Source organism: Camelus dromedarius, chromosome 3 (assembly GCF_036321535.1).
Source record: "Camelus dromedarius isolate mCamDro1 chromosome 3, mCamDro1.pat, whole genome shotgun sequence".
Classification (NCBI taxonomy): domain Eukaryota; kingdom Metazoa; phylum Chordata; class Mammalia; order Artiodactyla; family Camelidae; genus Camelus; species Camelus dromedarius.
Genome location: NC_087438.1, coordinates 106,112,911 through 106,136,198, shown reverse-complemented (window position 1 = coordinate 106,136,198; position 23,288 = coordinate 106,112,911). Strand labels below are relative to the sequence as shown.

The 23,288-nt window shown below is 55.2% G+C and overlaps 2 protein-coding genes across 8 annotated transcripts in view; one reads left to right on the top strand and one right to left on the bottom strand.

The window, feature by feature from the left end:
- Positions 1–157: 157 nt before the first annotated feature.
- On the top strand, positions 158–8,799 carry CD74 (CD74 molecule). 2 transcript variants are annotated; one of them, XM_010991166.3, is made up of 9 exons: positions 254–503; positions 3,856–4,028; positions 4,241–4,314; positions 4,850–4,912; positions 5,641–5,736; positions 6,015–6,102; positions 7,134–7,325; positions 7,829–7,891; positions 8,165–8,799. In XM_010991166.3, the coding sequence occupies exons 1-9, from the start codon at positions 427–429 to the stop codon at positions 8,173–8,175; spliced, it is 837 nt and encodes a 278-aa protein (XP_010989468.2). In that variant the 5' UTR covers positions 254–426; the 3' UTR covers positions 8,176–8,799. The 2 variants fall into 2 exon arrangements, with proteins under 2 accessions (XP_010989469.1, XP_010989468.2); XM_010991167.3 differs by lacking the exon at positions 7,134–7,325 and having other exon boundaries at positions 158–503.
- The window catches only part of TCOF1 (treacle ribosome biogenesis factor 1), a 37,328-nt gene continuing 22,291 nt past the window's right edge, over positions 8,252–23,288 (bottom strand). For all 6 annotated transcript variants that reach the window (XM_031449339.2, XM_064484438.1, XM_031449341.2 and 3 more), the window contains 10 exons: positions 20,108–20,291; positions 18,723–18,844; positions 17,139–17,252; positions 16,611–16,857; positions 16,025–16,110; positions 15,321–15,510; positions 12,916–13,455; positions 12,235–12,332; positions 11,451–11,494; positions 8,252–10,628 (listed from right to left, as the gene is read on the bottom strand). In XM_031449339.2, coding sequence (XP_031305199.2) covers positions 11,468–11,494; positions 12,235–12,332; positions 12,916–13,455; positions 15,321–15,510; positions 16,025–16,110; positions 16,611–16,857; positions 17,139–17,252; positions 18,723–18,844; positions 20,108–20,291 — 1,608 coding nt within the window. In that variant the 3' untranslated portion in view covers positions 8,252–10,628; positions 11,451–11,467. The remainder of the gene's footprint in view (positions 10,629–11,450; positions 11,495–12,234; positions 12,333–12,915; positions 13,456–15,320; positions 15,511–16,024; positions 16,111–16,610; positions 16,858–17,138; positions 17,253–18,722; positions 18,845–20,107; positions 20,292–23,288) is intronic.

Below are 23,288 nucleotides of genomic sequence, written 5' to 3'. Positions count from 1 at the left end.
GCATTTTCAGCATTTTTTGCTTCAAAGTGATTTCCTGTCTAGGGATTGAACGTTTGCCTGTTTCTTGGAACATCCAAAGAGCCTTATGAACCCAAAGGTCTGCCCAGAAACAAGTGATGAGGGCCCTGGGCAGCCAATGGAAGCATGCTGGCCTTTCCACCTGCCTGGGGAGTTCCCCCTCCCTATCCTGCCCCATAAAGGCAGCTTTGCCCGAGTGGGGGGTATTTCCAGCTTTGTGGCTTTCACTTCCACTTATACCAGGTGGGCGGAGTGGCCTCCTGTGGACAAATCAGAATCCTCCTCAGCCTCAACTTCAAGAAGTGAGCCAGTGACTCAGGGTCCCAGACACACAGGCAGCAGCAGCAGCAGCAGCAGCAGCAGCAGCAGCAGCAGCAGGAGGCGTGGGGAAGACCAGAAGCCAGAACCATGGAAGACCAGCGCGACCTCATCTCTAACCACGAGCAGCTGCCCATACTGGGCCAGCGCCCTGCAGCCCCGGAGAGGTACGTGTGAACAGGAGAGGTGCTGTGGAAGGAGGTGCAGATTCGGACTCTGACTCCAACACTAACTGGGCAATTCTGAGCAAGTCTCTGGCCTACCCTGGGCTTCGGTTCTACCTCTTGTAAAATGAGGGGGCTCCTCTAGGGCAGGGATTTTAACTTTCTTTGCATCGTGCGCTTCCCTTCTGAAAATCAGGAGAGCGCTCTGGACTCCTTCCTTAGAGTTTCACACAACATCCAGGTGTTTACAGGGCCCCTGAGGCTGGGCCATGAACCCTAGGTTAGAAATTTTGGACAAGATTTTGAAAATATTATGGATTCTAGGTGGAGCAGCAGAGTTTCTAAAAGAGAATGGTAGAAGCAGCTCATCACAGGAGTTTCCTCCTAACTACCATGGATGGGTATACGTGTTTGTATTAAGGGGATTATAATTGCAGGTGCCTTGTAAAGTAGATGGAAATGTCTGTCATCACCGGAGCGATTGAGAAATGTTGGAGTCGGGGTCGAGAAAGGGCAAGGGGGGCTCTGGCTACATTTGTGCCCCTCTTCCTTGAAGCAAAGGGCCAGCAAGCCATCCTGAGGACCTTTCCCCAGTCCCAATATGGCCTCATCCATGCGGTTCCCTGGGGAAAAGGGGGGGCTGGTTAGACTGTAGCTACCCCAATGTCCCCGAACCCCCCAATCTCCAAAATAATCTGCAAAGTACAGGGATTTAACAGGTATGATGTCAGCTGTTGCCAGGCAGAAAGGGGTTTGGGAGAGGCACTCAGAGATGTTATGAGGAACCGCATTCTGGAGGACAGGTCACTAGGTAGAGACAATTAGAGCCTGGTCTGTGAAAATCCTGAGAATCCCATGGCTAGGAGGGCTCTCTTGTGAGGTCTGGATTCTCATCTAGGTTTTGCTACTGTCACATGTGACTTGTATAAATCACTGTTTCTCTCTGGGTCTCAGTAATAATAAAAAAACAACGATGATAGTAGTTATAATAGTTCTTATTTGCTTTATACCCGTCACCAGTCCTTAGTCACTGTTAGTAATTACTGTGGTTAGTTATGTGCCAGACACATAACTAAATGCTAAACTCAATCCTAATACTCACAGTAACCCTAAGAGTCAGGCCCTTTAATATCCCCATTTTTATATAAGAGAAAATTGAGACTCATATAGTTAGTGATTTACCTAAGTTATCACAACTAGTGAATACTGGAGCCAGAATTTGAACCCAGGACCAGCCTGATTTCAAAGTTTGAGTTCAGTCTGCCACCCAAGCCTCTTCTAGAGGCACTGTTTGCAGGGAGGAGAGGTGGTCCCCTCTGAGCTCAGCCCACCCAGTGAGTTGCAGACCCAGCATGGGCTCAGTGAACAGAAAGGGTGCCCCCTAGTCAAATCCTTGTCTAGTTTTTCTCTTAGTTCAATTACTGCTTCTAAAACTGGCGGGGCCTGTTTTTGGACCCTTTCATGAACACTTCTGCCTGGCAACATTTGTGTCATGATTCCTGCTAGTTCTGGTTGGCTCCTGATTTTGGCCAATTGTTACGTAAGTAGGAGGCAGCTGAAAGGAGGAAGTGAAGAGAGGGGTTACAAAGAGTTGGCACTCATCCAGAACCAGGGACTGGCAATCAAGATGCATAAAGAGGAAGGAAACCAGATGCTAAAGTTAACTATTAACTCTCTTGAGACTAGAGCTCAGGGTTACTTATAGTTCTAACTGTGTGCTAGGTATGGAGCCAAGAGTTTTACCTTGTGATCTTATTTTACATAACAACCTTTTGAGTAGACGTTCTTACCTCAAGTTTCTCACTCAGAGAGGTTAAGTGACTTGCTTCTGGTCCCCAGGCTAAGGGAGTGGCAGAATCAGGATTCCAGTGGTTTCATCTTTACTATGACTCTAGATCCTCAGGCCTTATGAGAAACGGGTTCAGAGAAGGGATGGTGGGAGGCAGAGCTGGGACTGGAGTGGGTGTGAGGTTGCAGAAGGGGAGAGAATGTGGAGCTTGAGTCCAGGCAAGACCCAGGCCTGGGTGGACATCTCACCACCTTTAGAGGCCAGGCCACCCCTGTTCCTTGGGACGGCCAAGAAATAGGATGTTTTTCCCTCCTGTCTGGTCTCCTCTTTTTCCCCACACGGGGTTTCTGCTTTCTTCTTTCAGAATAATTATCCCATGGTCTGAGCCTTGACCCATAAATCACAGAGGGCTGGCAAGAGGGGAGCCAATGAGAATGAGCCATATCTGTGGTGTCATGAGTTACTAGGCAGAAAGTTCTCCCCAGTGTTCCCTAAACTGTCTTTGCTGGTTGCTGGAGTAAGCAGGGTACAGTCTCTTCCTCAATTTCCAGTGGGGTCCCAATAGTCCTACCCCTGGGGTAGGTGGGAAGAACAGGTCAGGAACTCTCAGGGCCCTGGGACAGGATCCTTACATCCCCCATACTGTAACATGTACCTGTGCCCTCAAAGCCGTATTGGAGGCCAACAGCTGCAAGGCTCCCTGAGGTCGGGCCACCCCTCCCTGTGCAGCCAGCCAGTCTAGAGAGCAAGAGAAATTCTCCAGGTCATACAGGCTCAGACACCCCGCTCCTGGTGGATATCCCTCCTGGGTGGATATCCCTCGTGAGTGGACGTTACCATTCAGAACACTTCTGTGGTCACAGTCAGATCTTACTGCAAAGACCACCAAATTCTATTATTGCTGAGGTGAGAGGTACCCATGTAACAGGTCCAGAGAATGGCACGAGGCTTGATCAGAGGCACAGGGAGAGTTTGGGACAGAGGATGTTCTCCCAGAGAGGATGGTGCCTGGCCCTGCTCCAGCCTGGCATTGTCAGAGGCCCCGAGCCCACTCCTAAAATGGCAAGGCCTCACTTCTCTTTTTCAGGTGTTCTGCAGGCTCCGCCGTCCAGGTCCTAGTTGCTTTCTTTTCCTGATTTCACTGCAGGGGTTGGGTGGGCAGCATGGGTGAAAACCCCCTTCCCCTAGAGAGCAGCCCTGATCCTCAGGAGACCCCCTGGCAGAGGGAAACTGGGGAGACCTTCCATCTCAACCCCTCAATGCACAGGAGGGACTGAGGCCCCAAACGGACAGGGCACTTGTCCCTGGCTCTTCTCTAGGCAGCCTAGGCCCAGGGGCGGCTCCAGGATTTCTACCTGGGAGAGCTGTAGGAGCAGGAATGGTGGGAGGTACGGGGCTGGGAGAATGTCTCCAAGCTGCATGTTCATAGGCACTTGTGTGTTTGTTAGGAGTAGATGAGGGCAGGGGCTGGAAATGGGGGCATGCATTCCCCGACTCCCACCTAGCCCTTCAGGCAGCCACACCCCTGGACTCTCCTCTGACCTATCTCCTCCCATCCCCTAAAAGCAAGTGCAGCCGCGGAGCCCTGTACACAGGCTTTTCTGTCCTGATGGCTCTTCTCCTGGCCGGGCAGGCCACCACTGCCTACTTCCTGTACCAGCAGCAGGGCCGGCTGGACAAGTTGACTATCACCTCACAGAACCTGCAGCTGGAGAACCTGCGCATGAAGCTTCCCAAACGTGCGTGTCCCCTGTCTGTCCTGACATCCCTCACCCCCACCATCCCTTACCTCAGAGACCCCCATTCCTGCACCCACCTGGGCCCACTGTCCTCTCCTTCTGGTCTGGAATTCCAGGCCCTCATTTGGGTCTGAGATCTTGGTCCCCAGATCTGAGTACCCTCTTCCCCGGGCACTGGGGCCACACTCATGCTGTATCTCCTGCCCCTATAGCTGCCAAGCCTTTGAGCCAGATGCGGATGGCCACCCCCATGCTTATGCAGGCTCTGCCCATGCAAGGCCCACAGGTAAGGACAACCAAAGGGCGGCAGAGGGGGAAGAGTTATCCAGCTTGGATGGCGGGCAGATACCAAGGAACAGGGGAGGACTGCCGGCCCAGGGAAAGCCCAGCTGGGGAGGGGCTCTGACTGCTGGGGGAGGACTGGGCCTACCTTAGGAAGAGGAATTCCAGGGGCAGGGGAAGAAAGAGCCTCTTGGGGCCATCCCTGGGAGGGCCCAGCCCGCCACAATTTACGAAGTGCTTCTTCTTTCCCAGAGCATCTCACAGTCCCTCCTATTCTCAAAGCCCTTGATAAAATATATGCATAATGTTTCTGTCCACAAAGCCATGGGCAGGAAAGCTTATGCAGATTTGACCAATAGGACATTGAGGCAGGAAGGTAGTGACTTGCTCGAGCTCTCACACTTGGAAGTGTCAGAGATGGGCCTGTTGAACATCTGGAACTTGAGACTCTCACCCAGACCCCAGCTGCCAGCTCCAGGACCCCTCTCTCCATGGGCCAGTGCTGGTAACCTCACACTCTCCATTTTTTCCCTCCACAGCTCATGCAGAATGCCACCAAGTATGGCAACATGACACAGGACCACGTGATGCACCTGCTCCTGGTGAGTGAGGCGATGCACCCCCAAGCCCCAGGCCCCCGCTGAGGCTGCGCTCCAAGGTCTACACCATGCCTGGCTCACAGCAGACATTTAATACGGGCTCACCAGATTAGCGAAGGAATGCCAAGTGTGGCCCTTAAACATTACATGAAGTTCAGCCCCGCTACTACCCACGTTTTTGAGTGTCTGAGGTGGAGAAATCAAGGTGCAAAGCTTATTTTTTCCTTCCCAAATTTTTACTGCCTATCTACCCTGTGCCAGACACCATGCAAGGCTCAGGGACTACAATAGGGAGCAGTCAGATCCAGCTCCCAATCCTGTGGAGATCCTAGGCTAGCACGGGAGACAGACAAGTGACCAAGTGATGAGGGATGTGCAGGGGGCTTTGTGAAGACAGGCCGAGGACCTGAGCTAGCCAGGGGGTTGGAAGGAAGTCCTCCTGGAAGAGATGAGACCTGAAAGATCTCATCTACGTGCCTGAAGACTAGGGAGCTTAGGCGCAGACGACCAGGGGTTATTGGTAGAATTGGGCCTGGAACTGGTTCTCACGACTCCCAACGCTGGGGTCTTGGAGCCGTGCAGCCGGATTACCTGTACCACTACCCGCCACCCCCACCAGCTCCAATATGCTGAGGTGTAGGCTGCAAGCTTAGCACAGCTTGGGTCCACCTCTCAGAATGGAAGACCAGGAAATTCTTTTTAACCTTCCTTCTTGCCTTGCTACCCTGCAGAAGGCTGACCCCCTGAAGGTGTACCCACAGCTGAAGGGGAGCCTCCCAGAGAACCTGAAACACCTTAAGAACACCATGGACGGCATGAACTGGAAGGTCAGCAGGCTTCCGTGTACTGGTCCCTTCTTTTTCCTGATGTCTAGAGCAGGCCTGGGAAGAGGCGGGGTGACCAGGGAAGCCATTCCGCAAGTTGGAGACAGCTTACCAGCACCTTGAAAGCCACAAACATGAAAGTGTGCTTGGAGTTTAGAAACCACCTCAGCCAAGCCATGTGGGTCATTAAGCTGGCCCTCCATGTTTCTGTCCTCAGGGGCAAGGTCAGGTGGGGTTGGAAAGGGCAGTTGAGCCTGACCCTCTGCCTCTATCCCCATTAGCTCTTTGAGAACTGGATGCATTATTGGCTCTTGTTTGAAATGAGCAAGAACTCACAGGAGGAGCAGCCCTTTGAGGTTCCAACAAAAGGTACATGGAATGGGGGCTTTGGGGAGGCAGGGTTTCTGGGCGCTCCCTCAAGCTCCCCTGGAGCTGCGAAGGGTAGGGCTTTGAGCACTCCCCAATCCAAGCACAGGACTCTCCCAGCCTCTCTGCGCTCACTCGTCTCTCCTGCCTGTTTTTCTGGGCATGGCTTGCCCCCAGCCCCCATCCTCCATCCTGTCTGCACAGAGTCCTCCCTTCAGAAGGTAACCTCCCTTGGGGAGGATGGTACCGTGCAAGGGGATCTGAAGCAAAACCCACCCAAAACATCCCAAGAGTCATGGCAATGACCTTCCCCATCCAGCACTGCACCCCTGTGGGTTCCCGGGAGGGGGCTGGGCTCATGATTCCCACCTTTTAGAGGGGTCCTCTCTGAGGTGATACAGCCAGCAGGTACCAGACCAGAGAGCCTTGGGGTTTTTCCATATCATGGGCAACACCAGGATTTTCAGCCCTAAAGCCTTAAAGGGGCTGTGTTCTTATCCTGGTGCTACTTTGCTGTGCAACTTTGAGCAAGTCTCTTCTCTCTGGGCTGTTTCAGAAGTGGAAGATCAATGGCCCACTCCACTCTGGGCCTCAGTGTCTCCATCGTAGATTCAGAGAGGGCACCGTAGATGCTCTCTTGACCAACTCCCAGCTAATGTCTGAATCCCCTCTACAATACCCCCCTCACATGGTAACCCCCACTTCTACTTAGATATGCCCCCAGTAATGGAAGCTCAGACTTACCAAGGTGTCCACTGCTTTTCTCTAGAAATCAGACTCTTAGGTGCAATTCTGAACCCCAACAGGCATTGAATGTCAGAAGAAATCACGTTCTGGGATGAATTAGCCACACAGCCTCTTTGATCCAGGACCTTACTGGTCCAGGCCCGTTTCCCCATCCGTGCAATGGGTAGAAGTACAGCCACTTGGGCAGGAGGCATTAGACTGACAGCAGTGCCATGTGGATCTCTGGTTCTGCTGAGACTCTGGCCCAGAGCCCACTGACACTATGTTCATCGTGCCTGTCGCTTCAGCACTGACCAAGTGCCAGGAAGAGGTCAGCCGCATCCCCGCCATCCACCCGGGCACGTTCAGGCCCAAGTGCGACGAGAACGGCAACTATATGCCGCTCCAGTGCTATGGGAGCATCGGCTACTGCTGGTGCGTCTTCCCCAACGGCACCGAGGTCCCCCACACCAGGAGCCGCGGGCACCATAACTGCAGTGGTAAGCAGTGGCCACTGCGCCAGGAGCAGGAAGGACCAGGAAGGCTGAGGGGCAGGAGGTCCCTCCTGGCACGCACGGGGCCAGGATACTCAAGGCGGCAACTCCTGGGGAACAGCCACTCAGCCATGCATCCACCCACCTGTGCATTTCTCACCTGTTTGTGCATCTATTATTTTTCTCCTTATGTCCACACTTACCTACTTATTCATTGATCCTTCAGTCCTTCCTTTTGTGACTTTTACCCATCCACGCATGCATCCAGGAGTCCTCCAGATCCACCCATCTGATTCCATCACCCCCTCCTTGGCCTGGCTTACTTGATTGCCCAGCCATACTTCATTGGCACTTGCTGTTATCCAACAAGCATCCTTCCATCCGCAATGGCTCTACCAGATGCCAGGCCTGTGGTGAGGCTGGGAAGAATTAGCCCCTCCCAGGCCCCTCACCAATGGGTGCTGTGGGCTGGACTCTAGCTAACAAGTAGACTTTCTGCTCCTTTGCAGACCCACTGGAAATGGAGGATCTGTCCTCTGGGCTGGGCGTGACCAAGCCAGATCTGGGCCAAGGTAAGGGCCCCTGTAGGGAATCCGGTCCCCAGCAGGTTATCCCCAGAGGGGCCACCTCTCTCATGGTGGATGACTCCAGGCCATTCTCCAACGTCCATTTTGCAGATGAGGCCCAGGGTTGGGGGTTTTAGGGGCTATGGTGGTCGGTACTTGTACCGAAGCAGGGGGCAGTGGAGGGTGAAGAGTCCTCGACTGCTCTGCGGCCACAGGATGTAGGAAGGGACACGGACCTCAGGTGACTCCGACCCTAACCTGCTGCTTCTTTCTCTGTAGTCATCCTGTGAGAACAGAAGACGCAGATGCCAGCACCCAGCCAGCCCTGCATGGCCACGGCTTCCCTGCTCCCCTGCTCCACAACCCTAGCCCCTCTCTCCTTCCCTTACACACCCCTCCCCACACTGTCTCCCACTCTGCGCCTCATTCCAGGGGACTCTGGCACCTGGCTCTCCATCATCCTTGGACACAACAAATCATATCAGAACAGCCTAGACTGATGATGCAGCAGGGCCCTGCTGCCCAAAGCCCCCCACACTAGCAGGGACAGAAGGCCTAGGGAGGTGGAGCATGAACTAGGCTGACACCCATTTCTGACATCACAGTAGCCTCTAACATGAAGCTCCAGGATCCAGGCCTGTGGACGAGGTGGTCAGGTGCAGGGAGAAGAGACAACAGTATCCCAAGCCCCAGAACGGACACTCCTGCCGTCCCCTCCCCCCCGGCCTCGGCTTTCCAGCCTGTTTAAGAGGAGGGTGAGCCACCCTTCCCCTCTCCCCACCCCCACCAGGAAGAACCACCTCCCCACCCACAGCCCCTCCTCACTTTCTGCCAACCCCTAGTTCCTGCTGCGCAGCCAAGCTTGTCATCAGCCCTCAGGGCCACAGCTGTGAAAATAAAGATAGTAAGTAGAACGCTTGCAGCTCTTGGCTGTTCTGTTAGGTCTGGTTCGGTTACCCCAAGGGGGTTAACTGGAGACCGTGAACCCTGTGGTCTAGGTGGGAGGATGCAGCCCAGGGAGCCCAAACACATGCCCGTGGGACCAGGCCGGGCTGGGGTGCTCCAGTCATTGGACACAGAAACACTTGGCTTCCACGTGTAACACACAGGAACATTCTTTACTTCCAAAAAGAAACAGGCTCCTGCCCGTAGCTCTTTAAGCACAGCCTCTGTGGGTCCAGCTTCCATTTTCTCACATCCCCATTTTCATTTCTATACTAAGAATGGTACAAGTGTGATGACAGATGGCAACAACACGGGGCCCCCATGTCGGGACCACCAGGGAGTGGGGGCTGTGGAACTGGGGGCCTCTGTCCTACTTAAGGGGTGGCTGCACAGCCCCAGCTGGTTGTTGCCAGGAGGAGCAGAGGCCCCTGTCGTCAGAGTTCTGGACTTTTCAAGAGGCGCTCCAAATCAGGAAGTTTGGTGAAACCCCTCCATCTCTAAGTTTAAAGACATTGCTCTGCTGCCTCTGCTCTAGACCAACACATTTGTGGGGAGAGAGGCTACCCAGGGACGGGCTTTGCCCAAGGGCCCCAAGCGTGCAGCCAGATGCCACCCTGGCTCTCCAGACATCCACAGCCAGTGCTGTTTCTGCACAACCTCCCACTATCTCTAGGGGGAGGCCAAAAGTCTCGGAGAGATGTCTCCACGACCTCAGGCGCTCCGCACTGCTCTGGGCCCAGGGAAGTGGGCCTCCGCACCGCCCACCATCACTAAGCCCTGTGGACAACACCCTGACACATCTTTTTTTGAGTTCCTCCACTTCTTGCCTTCATCGCTGCAGAACCTTTGTTGCCTACACATGAGGACAACTCATTTCTAACTGACCTTTCTGCTCCTACTGTGCCTGCCAGCTATTCTTCACTAGTTACCTTGAGAGAGCCTGCCCGCTAGCAGCTCATCCTAACTTCAAAAGGTGACTTGGAAGGCCCTCCTTATCTCTTTTGTTTCCGGGAGGACGGCCAGGGTGGCATCGTGTGAAGTTGGGCTGCAGGTGCATGAGCCAGGTCTCGGACCAAGCCTGCGGGACTGACAGGCCCTGCAGAGAAGACTCCTGGTCCCAAACAGGAAGCATGGGTATGCAGGAAGCCAGGGGCCCGGTGTCCTACCCCAGCATCTGGAAACCAACCATGACCATGCCTGAGCTCCCCCTTAGCTTAGATACCACCTCCTTCAGGAAGCCGCCTCCACCCCAGTGCACACCAGGGCACTTCGAGTCTCCTCCGGCAACCTGTGTCTCACTCACCACAGTATCCCAGAGCCCTGATACGCAGTCAAGAATAAATCCTGAGCGATGGTCTGTTCACTTCCAACTGTCAGACTCTCCCAAGAATAAATCAATGCAAAACATTTGCCCTGGATGCACTGGGAACTTGCACCTTTCCTTCAAGTCTTTTATTTTTTGAGTTCTTACTAAAAAAACCACAAACAAAACGGGAAAAAGACTAACAAAAGGAGGACAAAGCCTCAGCATGAGCTGGAGACCAGGGGTGTGGAAGGAATTGCAGGCTGAACCTCGCCGGGTCTGCAGGGCAGAGGTGGGAAGTCCCGAGGCCCCTGGGCATGTTGGGTCTGAGAAGGGAGGGGCAGGTCACTTAAAAAAATATATATATACTGTACATGTCCATACGTAGCATCCTGTGTCGGAACAGAAATCAGCCTGGGGTCACTGAGTGGAGGTCACGGGAGCTCTGCACAGCTCACTGGCTTGGCCAGCATGGACACCACAGCAGGCCATCTTCTGGGGAGGGAGGGGAAGTTAAAAAAAATTTCAATTCCAACCCATGGTGGGCAAAGGGCAGAGGCATGGAACTGATCACTACTTGGCTAAGAAATCTGGGCAAAGGAAACATGTTCAAATGTAAGATTTCCCGACTGTTTTCTCCATCTAGGAGAACAAAATAAAATCAAAATCTGGCATCTCCGACGCAGGGAAGGCACATTAACTAACCACAGTGGATCCTTGTTAGTGCTGACCATGTCCCAGGCAATGGGCTGAGTGCTTTAGATAGAATTTAACTTCAGTGAATCCTCACCACCAGCCCAGACCTGTATTACCCCCATTTATAGGCGGCTGGGTGGCTGCGGGGGCCTGCTCAGCCTGGCAGAGCACTCAACCCCTTCACCATCACCTGGGAGGCACGGAGCCATTGGAATGGCTTGTTCTGAGCAAACCATCTTTCCTCCCATGAAGAAATGCCCTCGAATTACAAAATCATAAGGAAAAGGAACTGACAGAGGTGAGGGAGTGACTGAGCTGTCCCTGGCCTCAAGCTTTATCCGCATGCACAAGAGGCACTACCTCAGTGCTCACCTCCCATGGTACGCCCAGTGTCAGTCATTGCTAGGATTGTTCTGGATCCTTCTGGGTCTGCAGCTCTGGTTCCTGGCATGACCCACTGACCCTGAGGAATGGAACCTCTTTCTCCACACCCCCTTCCCTTCAGGGCCTACCCATGAAGCCCTGTCTAGCTCCCTGGGACCACGGCAAATGCTGGAGTTGCCCTCCTGCCCTCCCCGGGTAGTGAATGATCAGCAAGGATTCCAGACTCAGGAAGCGTACCTGCCGCCTGGTGTCCTTCAGACCGTCTGCTCTGCCGTCTTCTTCTGTGAGGAGAGAGGCATGACAGGCTCTCGTACCTGAAGCATCTCCCCACCCTCACCGCCCCCACAAGCAGGGGACCTGATAGTTCCTCCTGAGGATTCGTGGCTCCCCTAGAACAGATACCGGGGATACAGGGATCCCCAGGGCAGGGACAGTGCCCCATCTACCCTGGAGGAAGAAGCGCAGAACTCTCGGCAGCAGCTTTTATGACCAGAGCAGGGGCCCTGCTGGCCACAGTGAGAACTGCATTTGCGTGGAAGGTGCTGAGGGCGCCCTCTTCAGGTGATCAGGACTTGACATGCATGAAGCAGATGGGTGTTTCTGCGGTGGGAATACCTTGCCAGCTGGGGCACGCACACCCCAGGGGATGTTTCCTCTTATCTGGAAACCTGCAACGGCCTACCTGGCCTCCCTGCCCCCTGGAGGGGCTCCCCTTCCTTCACCCACCATAAGAATATCCTTCTACTTCACAGACGAGACGGGGCCACTTCCGTGGCTCATGGCTCCTACACACACAGACTTCTTGCCTCCTCAGGGTGGCCTCCCCACCCCCAGCTCTTCCCCAGTGTCTCACAACACACAAGCCCCCAACTGGACCCTGAGAATGGAAAGGGCAGAGGGACCAAGTCTGGCTCGCCCATCCCCTACCCTGCAGTGCACAGGCTGGGGCTGATCACACGCACCCTGGGGACTGGGTTTGGGTCCCTTTTCTGGCTGGAGACCCCTCAGGAATTCACTCTACCTTTTTCTTCTTTTTCTTCTGGAATGGTGAGGCAGGGTCTTTGGTTGAGGCCTTTTTTGCTTTCTTCTTCTTATCCTTTTTTTCCTTGTCTTTTTTTCCTAAGGGAAGAAAGGAAACTTGCTAAACAACAGATGTTAATCTTAAGTGCTGGGGTCAACACGGAGAGACACACAGGGCAGGTCTCCAGGGGCCCTGTCCATGGACTGACCACCTGGACTACAACCGTTTTTCTTTAACTCACTTTTTAAAACTTCCACACATTTATTTTAAAAAGACACTTTCTACCTGTAAAATGGGAATGAAATGTCACCTACTATAGAGGGCTGGTGTGAGAGTTAGACAAGGCCCTGTCGCACAGCGAGGTGAGGGAGGGGTGGCTGTTGGCGAGGAGCCGGGACCCCGGGGAGCCTGAGCTGCAGGTGTGCGTGGCTTTGGCGGCTGTGAGTGCACGGGGGTAGGGGGGGTGCTCCAAGAGCGGAACATGCCCTGGAGCATGATCACCTCCCTGGCCGTAGTGGCCCTGAAGGTCCAGGGCTGGGTTCTGGCTTTGCCAGTCCTGCCCCCATGACCCTGACGACCACAATCAGCCCCCCTGTGCTGGCTGAGGGCTGCCTGCCTGCCAGCCCGCGTGGTGACCACAGCCCCCCGCGGCCGGGGCAGTGCGCTCGGCTGGCCACTTACTCTTGTCGGATTTCTTCTTCTCCTTCTTGCTCTTCGGGTTGCCTTCGTCTCCACCCTCACCCTTCGCCGTCCCTGGCCCCCCTTTCGGCTTCTCCTTGGCCCCTTGGGAGCCGGGAGACTCCTTCTCCTTCTTCTCCTTGATGTTACCACTCGCTCCGTCCCTCTTGGATTTCCCCTTGGGAGTCCTGGGGGCCTTTTCTGGGGAGGGAGCACGCTCCCTGCCTTCCCCGGCCGCCAGCAGCTTCTTCTTCTTGCTCTTGGAGGCCTTGGCGGTCGTCTGGTCTTCTGACAGCTTCCGCTTGTGGCCCAGCCGGCCCTTCTGGCCGCCCTCCTTGGCAGCATCCACAGCCTTCTTCCTCTCCTGCTCCAGCAGCTCCGTCAGGACCTTCACCACCGAGGCCTGCACCTGCGTGTCGCTCAGGGGCCAGGGCTCGCTCAGGAGGCGCCGGGTGATGTCGCTCTGCAGCGCCAGAGTGGAGGCCTGAGGGCTCCCAGGTCCCTTCTGGGGCTTCTGAGGTGTGGTGCTAGCCTCTCTTCTGCCTACAGAGAGAGGACCTGGGGTCACAGATCTGGGAGAATCAGGTCACACACCTCTCGTGGTGTGAAAGCCAAGGGGGTCCAGCACAGAACTGACCTCCTCGGACACGGTACAGACGGGGAAAGGGGGGCCCCACTGGGTCGCGCCCACACCTCTTCACCAGCTTTTAACTGGGAGCTCTTTTCTTGCTCCTCATACCAAAAACTCAAATTTGGGTTGGGGATGGAAAATAACTCCAGAATGTTAATGAAAGGGCCTGAAATCTATCAATGAAATCTAAGGTCAGACAGGAGGAAGGTGGGTTTTAGGTCTGACAACCAAACTCCATTTCCCTGTTTGTAAAAGGAGGGATAAACAGTGATCTCCCCCTATTCTAAACCATAGGTTCATAATAAAGGTGAAGGTCATGCAGCTGTTTAACTTGTGCCCATCTGCACACAGTGAGCCTACAGCCGTTCATGGTCAGGGGTCCAGGCGGCTTGGCCTGGGGGTGCTGGCTGCGGCATATTTGCACATGGTGGCTGACTAAGCAGGTTTGCTGCCTGCCAGAGTGACTTCTGGTGCAGCCTTTGTTTAGAATTTTCCACGCCTCTGCTCTCCTTTGATAATTGTGTGCTGACTACACGTGTGAAAAAACCCTTCCACAGCCCCCTCTAAAATGTCTCCCTGTCGCACCCGCCTCTCACAAAGGGAAGAAAGTGAGCAATGACTCCTCTGCCGACCCGGCACCAGGCAGGCTGAGGCTGAGAGCTCATGGGCTGGAGGGTGCAGGACATCCGCATATGTCCCAACGCCGCCCCTGACTTCCAGATTACTGGCAGATCTCCTCTCCATCTGGGGCCTCACGGGCACAAAAGCGACTACACACTGGGCTCTGGGAGGTGCTGGGTGGCTTGGTCCGGTTCAACATCAGGAGCCAGGGCTGGCCCTGCGGCGGGCCTGCAGCAGTGCACGCCCCAGAGCTCTGGTGGGCCAGGGGAGGTAGGCAGAGGGGGTCCCAGGACAGATGGAGGCCCAATTCAGTCCTGTGGGGCTTCTGGCAAGGACAGGAGTAGAGAAGGCTACACAAGGCTTGGCAAGGATGGTAGAGAAAGAGGCTGAGGAGGACGCTACCTGGGAAAACTCTTTCCCTGCAGCCCACTTCTCTGCTTCCTGTCTACAAACACCCTAGAATACCAAGGCTGGGGAACCCCTAGAGCTGTCCCAGGTGTGCCCTGTGAGACACCTGTCCTTTAATGCTGGCAGAGTCGGAGGTGACTGATGCCCCAGGCTGGGTGACCTGAGCACTCCAGACTGCCCCCGAAATACCACGTGGCTATTTTGTTTCCATGTACAGATGATAACCACACATAGAAAACTGCCTGGATGCACCACCCTCTGCCCCTGCCCCATACGGTTAAGACACTGAGGACCAGAGCGGCCAGGGGCTTCTTTGAGGCTTCGGAGCCAGTCAGTCCCTCGCCCAGGGTCTTCCTCATGTGCTGGAGACTTCTCCAAATGTGGCCCCACCCTCCATCTGAGCTATCCTGAAGTCCCTACACCCCTCATCATGAGCCCACTTGATAGGAAGAAAAGTCAACAAGGACGGCTACAGAGAGCCAAGGTCTAAGCTTTAAGTCAAGGTGTATGTCCCCTAAGGCAGGGGTCCGTCACCCTGCCAGGTGCACCAGCATCCCACAGGAGCCAGACACCTGGGGTGGGCCCCCTGCAGTTTGATGAGCACCTCCAGGCCTGACATAGGGGTACCAGGCCTCATTGGGGGAGGCCCTGCTGGCAGACAGGATCCTGCTGGTGGGACTGCTCCTGAGGCAGGGACTGCCTTGTCGCTCCACGTCCTGATGTGTCCTTGCTGCAGCCCTTGACTCACCTGTTTTAGGGGACATGGTGCCTGCTGCTTGGGGCTGCTCCACTTCCTGCTTGCCGTCCAAGGCATCTTTGGTGATCGAAGTAGAAGAAATGGAGGGGTTGGGATCTGGTTTGGGAGTGGCCTTTGAAGCCTTTGAAGCCTGGGAACTGGCTGGAGTCAGCCTGGGGGTCACATAACCTGAGAGGAGAGACTGAAGAAGCCCAGTGTGAAAGAGGCGGGGGCCCTGCCCCACCCAGCCCAGTGCAGGGCCCGCTGAGGACAGCAGCCCAGGGACCCCTGAGATGGCCGGTCCTGCGGGTGGTGGGCACATAAACCTTCCATGTGTACCTCCTGCACTATTTTAATTAATACATATTTTAAACAGGCACATTTAAAAGGAAATTTCTTAGTACTAATGTGAATGAAAAAGCAGTAGCACTTGCCATGTATAGACGATAAACTTAAAAGAAATTCCATCTGTTCAAGAATGTTTTTATCTGGGAATCATCAAAATCAAGGCAAACCCTTTCTATAGACTCCAGAGTCCACTACTCATGACTTTATGCTGAAATGGGGCCTCAGGGGAGGAGGGCCCCTGGGAAGAAGGGTCCAGACCCCCGCCCCAGGGGATGGCTTCGGCCTAACGCTGCTCAGGCGGGCAGGAGCCTGGTCTGGGGCTCCTGCCCCAAGACCCTTTGGTTGCCAGCCCCTTCCCTTGCAGTTACCTGGGAAGGTTCCACCACCTCATCATCACTGGACTCTGCTGTGGTCTCTTCCACCAAGGTCTCCCTCTTGGAGGCGGCTGCACCTACTGGAGAAGCACAGGTGTCCCGCTGGGAATCCAGGTACCCCTTGCCAGCCGGGTGGTGCAGAGCCCTTCACGAGGGCCCTGGGATGGCCTGGCCCCTCTGTCTGTGCATCACTCTCCAGCCCAAGGCTCCCTCTGCTCTTCCAAGGTCAGCTGCTATTCACAGCATTCTAGGGGAGACATCTGAGCGCCATACTCTTCCATTCCTGAGGCCCTACTTATACTTCCTGACTGTCCTGTGGTGGGGGAGGGCATGGCCCTGGGGTTTTTGGGGGGTCAGTTATGGGAGCCTGATACCAAAAAGCCAAGAGTAGCCAAATAGAAGAATCAGAGGTCTCTGACATCATTTGGACCAACTTCCTCATGCAGCTGGGCAGGCGGGGTAACTGAGGCCCCGTGTGGGATGCCTGGGCCAAAGTCCCAGAATAAGTGGAGGCAGAGAGCAGAGGCCTGAGGCTGGGGCTCCACCCTGGCCCCCAGCCTTCCCCTCCCAGGACCCTCACCTGGCCTGTGGGCTGACGGGGCCGTCTGGGGCCCCTCAGCGTCTTCCTCGCTCCCTGAAGAGCTGCCGCTACTGTCGTCGCTGTCGTCTGAGGTCCCAGAGGCCTTGGCTTTGGGGCGTCCCGAGGGAGTGGCCATGGCCCGCTTGGCTGTAGGAACCTCAGGCTTTTTAGGCTTGTCAGTCACTTTGGCCTGCGCAGGGGTGTTCTGGGGACTCGTCACAGGGAGTGTTCCCAAAGCATTGTCAGTCTAATTTGGTGAAGGGAGAGAGTGGAAGGAGAAATTAGGGGAAGTAAGATCTGGGCACCCTGTGGGCTGCTTAGCACACAGGCCTCATTTAACACCCCCACAACTCTCTAAGGTAGGCAGCGGAGGCCGAGGGAGGCAAGTGTGTGTGCTAAGGTTACTGGGCAGCTAAGTGCTGGTGCTGGGACTCAGGCCCCTGCCTGGGCCCAGCCTTCTACCCTCTGTGGTCTCTGATCACCATTCCCTTCAGGGTGGGCCCTGGCCCCCTTGGTTCCCCAGCTCACCCCACTTGAAGACAGGGTCTTGGCAGGAGGAGACTTGGACTCAGTGGCTTTCTGGGCAAGGACCTTCAGGGCAGCCTGGGTCAGCGGGAGGTGAGCTGGGTTCGTCTTTGTCACCTATGGACAGCCAAAGACAGCCATGAGACTTTCGGATTCTCAGGATGCCACCTAGGCCACACACCTGTCAGATCCTGTCTGGCTGGGGTGGGAGGGGACCTCTATCTGCAAGAGGAGCCTTGGGGCTGGAAAGGGACTGAGGGGCAAAGGGGCAATGCAACCATCTGGACAGAAAATGGGGCCAGGCTTGGGGTTATGGGCTAATCATCGTTCTCAGAGGATCCGAAGACAGCTCCCAGCCCAGGGGAGGGCAGTGGCTTAGGCCCTGCTGGACGCTCCACCACTCTATCTGAGCCTCCGGCCTCGTGGCTGCAACAGCCTCCTCGACGGTCTCCCTCCTGCAGCTCCTGCTTCCCACACCCACCAGCGGCCATGGAGAGAGAACTGAACAAGAACTAGGCCTGACTCCTTGCTGAGACCCCAGGCCCCCTACGGCCCTCATCATGGGCTGGCAAGCCTGGCCCCTCTGCCCCACCTTCTTTTAACTGTCGCACCCCAAGCACTTCCCCAGAGGCCCCTGCACTGGGTCTCCCCGCCTGGAGTGCTCCCCAGCTCACCCAGGCCAGCTGCTTCTCTGGCCTTAGTGTTGCCTCCTTGAGGAGGCCACTCTGGCCCGTCCTTCCTAAAGCAGGTCATCCCACCGCTCTCCAGTATATCCTGTTTCCTTCAAAGCACCCACCAGCTGGTGACTACTTTATTTTCTGGACTCCTTGTTTAAGGGCTGCCTCCTGTCTTGGGAACTCCATGAGGGCAGGGACCCTCCTGTCCTCCTGCTGTATCCCCAGAGCCCGGCATGGACAGACACTCAGCACCATCTACTGGCTGAACAGCCAAACCGATGCAGCACGTTGGGTGCAGTGACCACGACCCAGCCACCCACTTAGCACCCATGCTCCCAGTCGTGAGGAGCCCCTCTGAATGGGGGTGCCCAAGTCCTGCTGTGGCCTCCCCCAGCTCTTTCCTTCCTTCTCAGAAAAAAGGGGCGGTATGCAATGGGTCAGGCAACCAACTGCCATGACGGCCCCAAGAACAATGGAATAGGAGCCAGGAGCTCTGGGTTCCGACCCTGCCTAATCCTGGACCCATCGTGACTCTCTTGCCGAGGGGGTGGCACTTAGTTTCATCATGTGAAAATGAGCCGTTAACTCTCCCCTGCCTGGTTTCCAGGTCCCAGCAAGGACCAAAGAAAAATGCACGGAAAGTGGTGAAGCCTGGGAAGAACGCTAAGGGTCACTATGATGAGTGCCAGCAAAGGCCAACTTTTGTTGCCTTTCAAAACCAGGAGGGAAAAAACAAACCAAAAGCCTGATGTCGGAAAAGCTGCTGCGGGACTCACAGAGCAGCACTGGCTCTGCCCGGGCTCTGGCTTCGAGGGGGCGGGTGAGAGAAACCAAGGTGCCACCCAGTGGCCTTATGGGGAAGCGAGGGCAGAGCAGGCCGCCCCCCAACCCCGCCTCGCCCGCCAGGTACCTGAGTGGCTGGCGCCTCCTGCTTCTTGCCTTCGGACACCGGAGTGGACTCCTCATTGCTGCTGGCTCTGGGGGATGTCCTCGGCTGGGCTGTGGGCACCGTCACCACATTGGTTCTAACGGCTGAGATGAAGTGGGATGGGGGCACGTCAGCTCACAGAAGCCCGTGGCCTCCCCAGCGCGGCAATACCCAATTTATCAGCCCTTCCTGGGGTCCTGGTGCTACGCCCAGGGCCTAGCGGTAGAAGCCACTTTAATCCCCTCCCTTAGCCTGCCAGGTAGGAGCTGCCACTGTCTCCACATTACAAGGCTCAGGGAGATGACACGGCTGCCATCACCCTAGGCTTCCTCCTCGGCTCCTCCTCCTCACTTCAGTCCCCTTGGCTGGCCAGGCAGCTCCTGAGCAACGGGCAGAGCACCGGCGCCAAACTGGACTTTCCGTGCATTTACAACAGTCTCTCTTGAGAATCACTGCAGTCGCGTGCAGAGGCTCAGTTACGCCATGCTCACTGTGGCGCTGTTTGTAACAGCCCCAAACCACAGACAAAACCCTCGGCTTCCTCCAACACGGTACTGGCTAGACAGCCTGTGGGATCCCCACCCAAGTGACCACTTTGTAGCCAGCAGGAACCACACTGTAAATACACAATGTCAGAATCTCTCAAGTAGAGATTACTGAACATATATACAGTGTGGTCTCACTAAAAACACACGGTATATCTTAGGTTTTTGTAAAGTTAATAGCTGTAAATGTTAACAATAACTGCTCTGGACAATGGGATTACAAATGATGTTTTTTCTTTTGTGCTTATTTGCGTTTCTTAACTAGCCCACCTAGCTCAGGTATTAATATCCTCATTTAAAAGTGTTCTAATAACACTAATAGTAATTAATAATCACTATTATTACCTTTTTTTTTTTTTGCTAACACTGGTAGAATCACAGGTTGTCCAAAGTCAAAGAAACTCCAGATCTGATCCTGTCTCCAGGAACCCTTCCCTACAACGTCTCTGTTCGGGGATTCCCTAACCCCCTTTCTTTGCCACCGGGAATGGGAGGCTCGCTGCCACCTTGCAGCCCTCTCCACAGACTATATAAAAACCTGGCCCTGCAGCTTCTAGCCTCTGGTCTGGGTTCTAACCTTTGGAATCAGCACAGAGAAGCCCTAGCAACTATTTCTCCTGAAACAGCCCCTCACTGGGATGAACCAATGCATGGCCCAAGCCTTGCCCTAGGCCCCTCCCAAACAACAACCTACTGTGTGACTCAGTCCTGGGCCTTAATGGACGGGTGGTGGTGGTGGGTGGTGGGTGCGCGTGTGTGTCCGTGTGCCTGCCTGGCAGCTGCAGCAGGGGAGTCAGCCCTGCATAGCAGGCCCGCGCTCACCAGGAGTCAAGCATTGCGTGGCGGGGATCACATCCTCATCCTCACTCTCAGAGGAGCTCCTGGCTGTGCTCTCCGAGGCCCGGGCCTTCCTCGGGGCGCTCGCAGCCTGGGCTTGGGCGGGGGTAGCAGCTGGGCCAGCTGGACTACGATTAGGGTCGACAAAAATCAGAGGGGTTTTAATCACCTTGAAAAACAAAAACAAAACACAACCCCCCAGTGATTAAAGGCTTGGCCAGGGGAAGGGGAAGGTGGGTGGGGGGGGTTTCACAAGGCAAGGGGTCCAGAGAGCTCGGGGCAGCCAGTCATAGTCAGAGGCCATTCCAGCTGCCCAGGGCACTCCCAGCTCACTCCCAGCTCACTCCCAGCCCGCGCACCCGCTAAGACCCAGCACAGCACCTCACAGCTCACAGCCCATCCGACCCTCACATAAACCCCTGAGGTCAGCAGTATTAGCTCCATACAAATAGGAAGAACACAAGCCCAGAGAGAGGAGGAGAGTTGCCCAAGGTCACACAGCCTAACTGAAACAGAGCCAGGGCCAGAACATCCAACTCAGCTTCCTTTCTCTGGCTGACCTCAGAGACAGACACTTGCTGAGTCGGGTGCTCTAAGCAGCGTAACCCTTGCCGCCTGGTTGTAATACATCATCTGCCCGGGGAGTTGTTCATAATCTAGTTGCCCCGACCCCCAAGATTCTGATGCCTCCTCCTGAGGCGCAGCCCAGGATTCAGCAACCCAACGACATCAGCCCAGTATCTGCATGCAGAAAGCTAACAGATTTAAGACCGAAGAGACTCAGCACAGTGTGTGGCCCTTATCTGAACACTCCAGATATGGAAAATAGCATTCATGAGACAAACGGGGAAATGGGGGTGATGACTGGGCAGGTCAAACTTTTTAGTGACTGTGGTTGTGCTTTAAAAAAAGAAGAAGAATCCAGGGGCGTCGGGGAACTGAGTGGAGGCTTGGATAAAAGCAGTCTGTTCACAAATTCAGCACTGTTGGAGAAATGTCGGGGTTGGGGACGGTACACAGGAGCTCTGTACACTCTTCTACCTTTGGGTACGCTTTACATTTTCCAGTAAGGCATTAAAAGAAAGGGAAAAAGTGCAATAGCTTACTGGTATTCTGCAGATGTTGGGAACCACAGCTCCAGCAAATATGCCCACTGCACAGAAGGGCACTTGGACAGCACAGGGAGCCTACTTTCCATTCCCCCAAATTCAGGTCTGGTCTGAGTTCTGCCCTCAGTGGGGAGACGCAGGGCAGCAGAAGGCAGCTGCCTGAAGCTACAGCCTGGAACCCAGGTCTCTGCCCACCTCCTGAGCCAGACTCTGCACCCGCCCAGGGTGCTGCAGGAGAGGTCAGTGAAAAGGAAAGCAGAAAGGTGCCCGCCTGAAGGGGGGAAGCTGTGCTGAGCTTGGGCCCTTCCTACCCCTGCCAAACAGCCTCCCCCGCAGCTGCTCTGATCTGCCACTTCCAGAGCCTTCCTTCCCACGTGATGAAAGAGAGAAGGATGGAAAGTGGGAGAAGGCTTACAGTTGAGGGAGGGGGGATCTATATATATGTGAGAAGACAGAGGAACAGATTGTCGGGGACCAAGAGAGGCAACGAACCCACTGAGGCAAACAATAGCGTCTGGAATGTTAAAAGCAGCTCTGCAGCAAAAGCCTCCTCCCTGTTGCACCTGCCCACGCTGCCTGCCCGGCCTCGGGGCTGGGGGCAGGGCAGGGGGCCTGGCTCTGGGGGGCGGGGCACGGGGGGGGGGGACTGCAGCTGAGTCCTGGGCCCTGGATGGGAGAGGAGTGCATGATGGCAGAGTTCAAAGGTGGGCTGCCCTGCCCAGGGTTGTGGGGGATGCACTTCTGATCCCTCCTCTGCCATGACCTCACTGTGTGGTCCAGCTCTGAGCTTCGTGGGCCTCAGTCTCCCACCTGCTGAAAGGGCTATTAGCAACCCCAGCCCGGGCTCACTCACTGGAAGGCCTCTGGTGTGTTTTGGAAACCGTAAAGCACAGGAGACACAGGTGACAGGGGCCTTCTTTTGGGGCTGGGTCAGAAAAGACTGAAGCTGAAGCAGCCCGAACATCTGGCTGGACCACCCTGTAGGCACTGTGCAGTGAGGGCCCAGAGGGGACACAGGGACACCCTTCCTACTGCAGGGTCCGATGCCTGCAGAAGCAACGCCATGGGGCCTTCTAGAAGTCACAGCTGAGTATATCCCAACAGTGTCCTTGTCCAGCATGAGGCAGATTGGCAGTAGGGGGCAGACTAGCCCAGGTTGCTGACCCTGGGGACAAGGGACACAGCCACAGAGGCACATGAGCTCTGGAGGGCAGCACTTCTCCTAAGCCTCTCCCAGAACTGCCTGAGCCAGCCCCACTCCGGGGAGCTGAGGAATCCCACTCTTGGGAATGTGGCCCGGAGCCTCCATGGCTCACCAGCCCCCAGGGAGTCCCACCCCAGGGGTTGAGAAGGCTGAGGCTTAGAAAGGGCAAGCGGCCCCACCCAGGGTGACAAGCAAACTGGTGTGAGAGTCAGGACTGGAAGTTAGTCCTCCAGGCACCAGACAGGGAATTCATTCCTTCCAGGACCAAGCATGCTAGGCCTCTGATTTAATGCCCTGATTTAGTCTCCTACAGGTCTCCTCTTTCTCTCTGACTCAACTTGAAACTCTGAAACGGGGCCTATGTCTTTTTAACTCGATACTTATCCCAGGCCCCAGCACAGACCCTGGCCTGGGGTTAATGCCAGCACAACAGGACTGAGCCACAGACCACCCCTTACCTCCTCTGCCTCCCAGCCCGGGGCTCTGCTCACCCTGGCCATCAATCCCTTTCCCCCACTGATGGGCTAATAATAAAAAAAACAGGCAAACTTATCAATAGAGAAGTGCTTGATAAACACATAAGAATGGTAATAATCATAATTAGTGAGCTGGGGAATAAGGAGCTAAAAACCCCCCAGTTGGGAGGAGGCTGCAGCTTCCCCAGGCTATGCCGTCTTCCCTGAATCCTCCTGGGGAATGCACAAAGTGCCGACTTTTTTTCCTTCATTTTTAATAGGGACTCCAGGATCTTCAGGACTAACGTACCAATTAAATGGTTCAGTTTAAGCATGATGTTCATTTTAATTGTGTTAGTCCACCCCCGCAGAGAGGGGCGAAGCGGCCCCCTCCCTCC

Excerpts from the sequence above, each read along its gene's own strand:
- CD74 (XM_010991166.3), top strand. The coding sequence starts at position 427 with ATGGAAGACCAGCGCGACCTCATCTCTAACCACGAGCAGCTGCCCATA. Across the intron at positions 4,913-5,640 it reads ACGTGATGCACCTGCTCCTG|AAGGCTGACCCCCTGAAGGT; the intron begins GTGAGTGAGGCG and ends GCTACCCTGCAG. Across the intron at positions 6,103-7,133 it reads CTTTGAGGTTCCAACAAAAG|CACTGACCAAGTGCCAGGAA; the intron begins GTACATGGAATG and ends CTGTCGCTTCAG.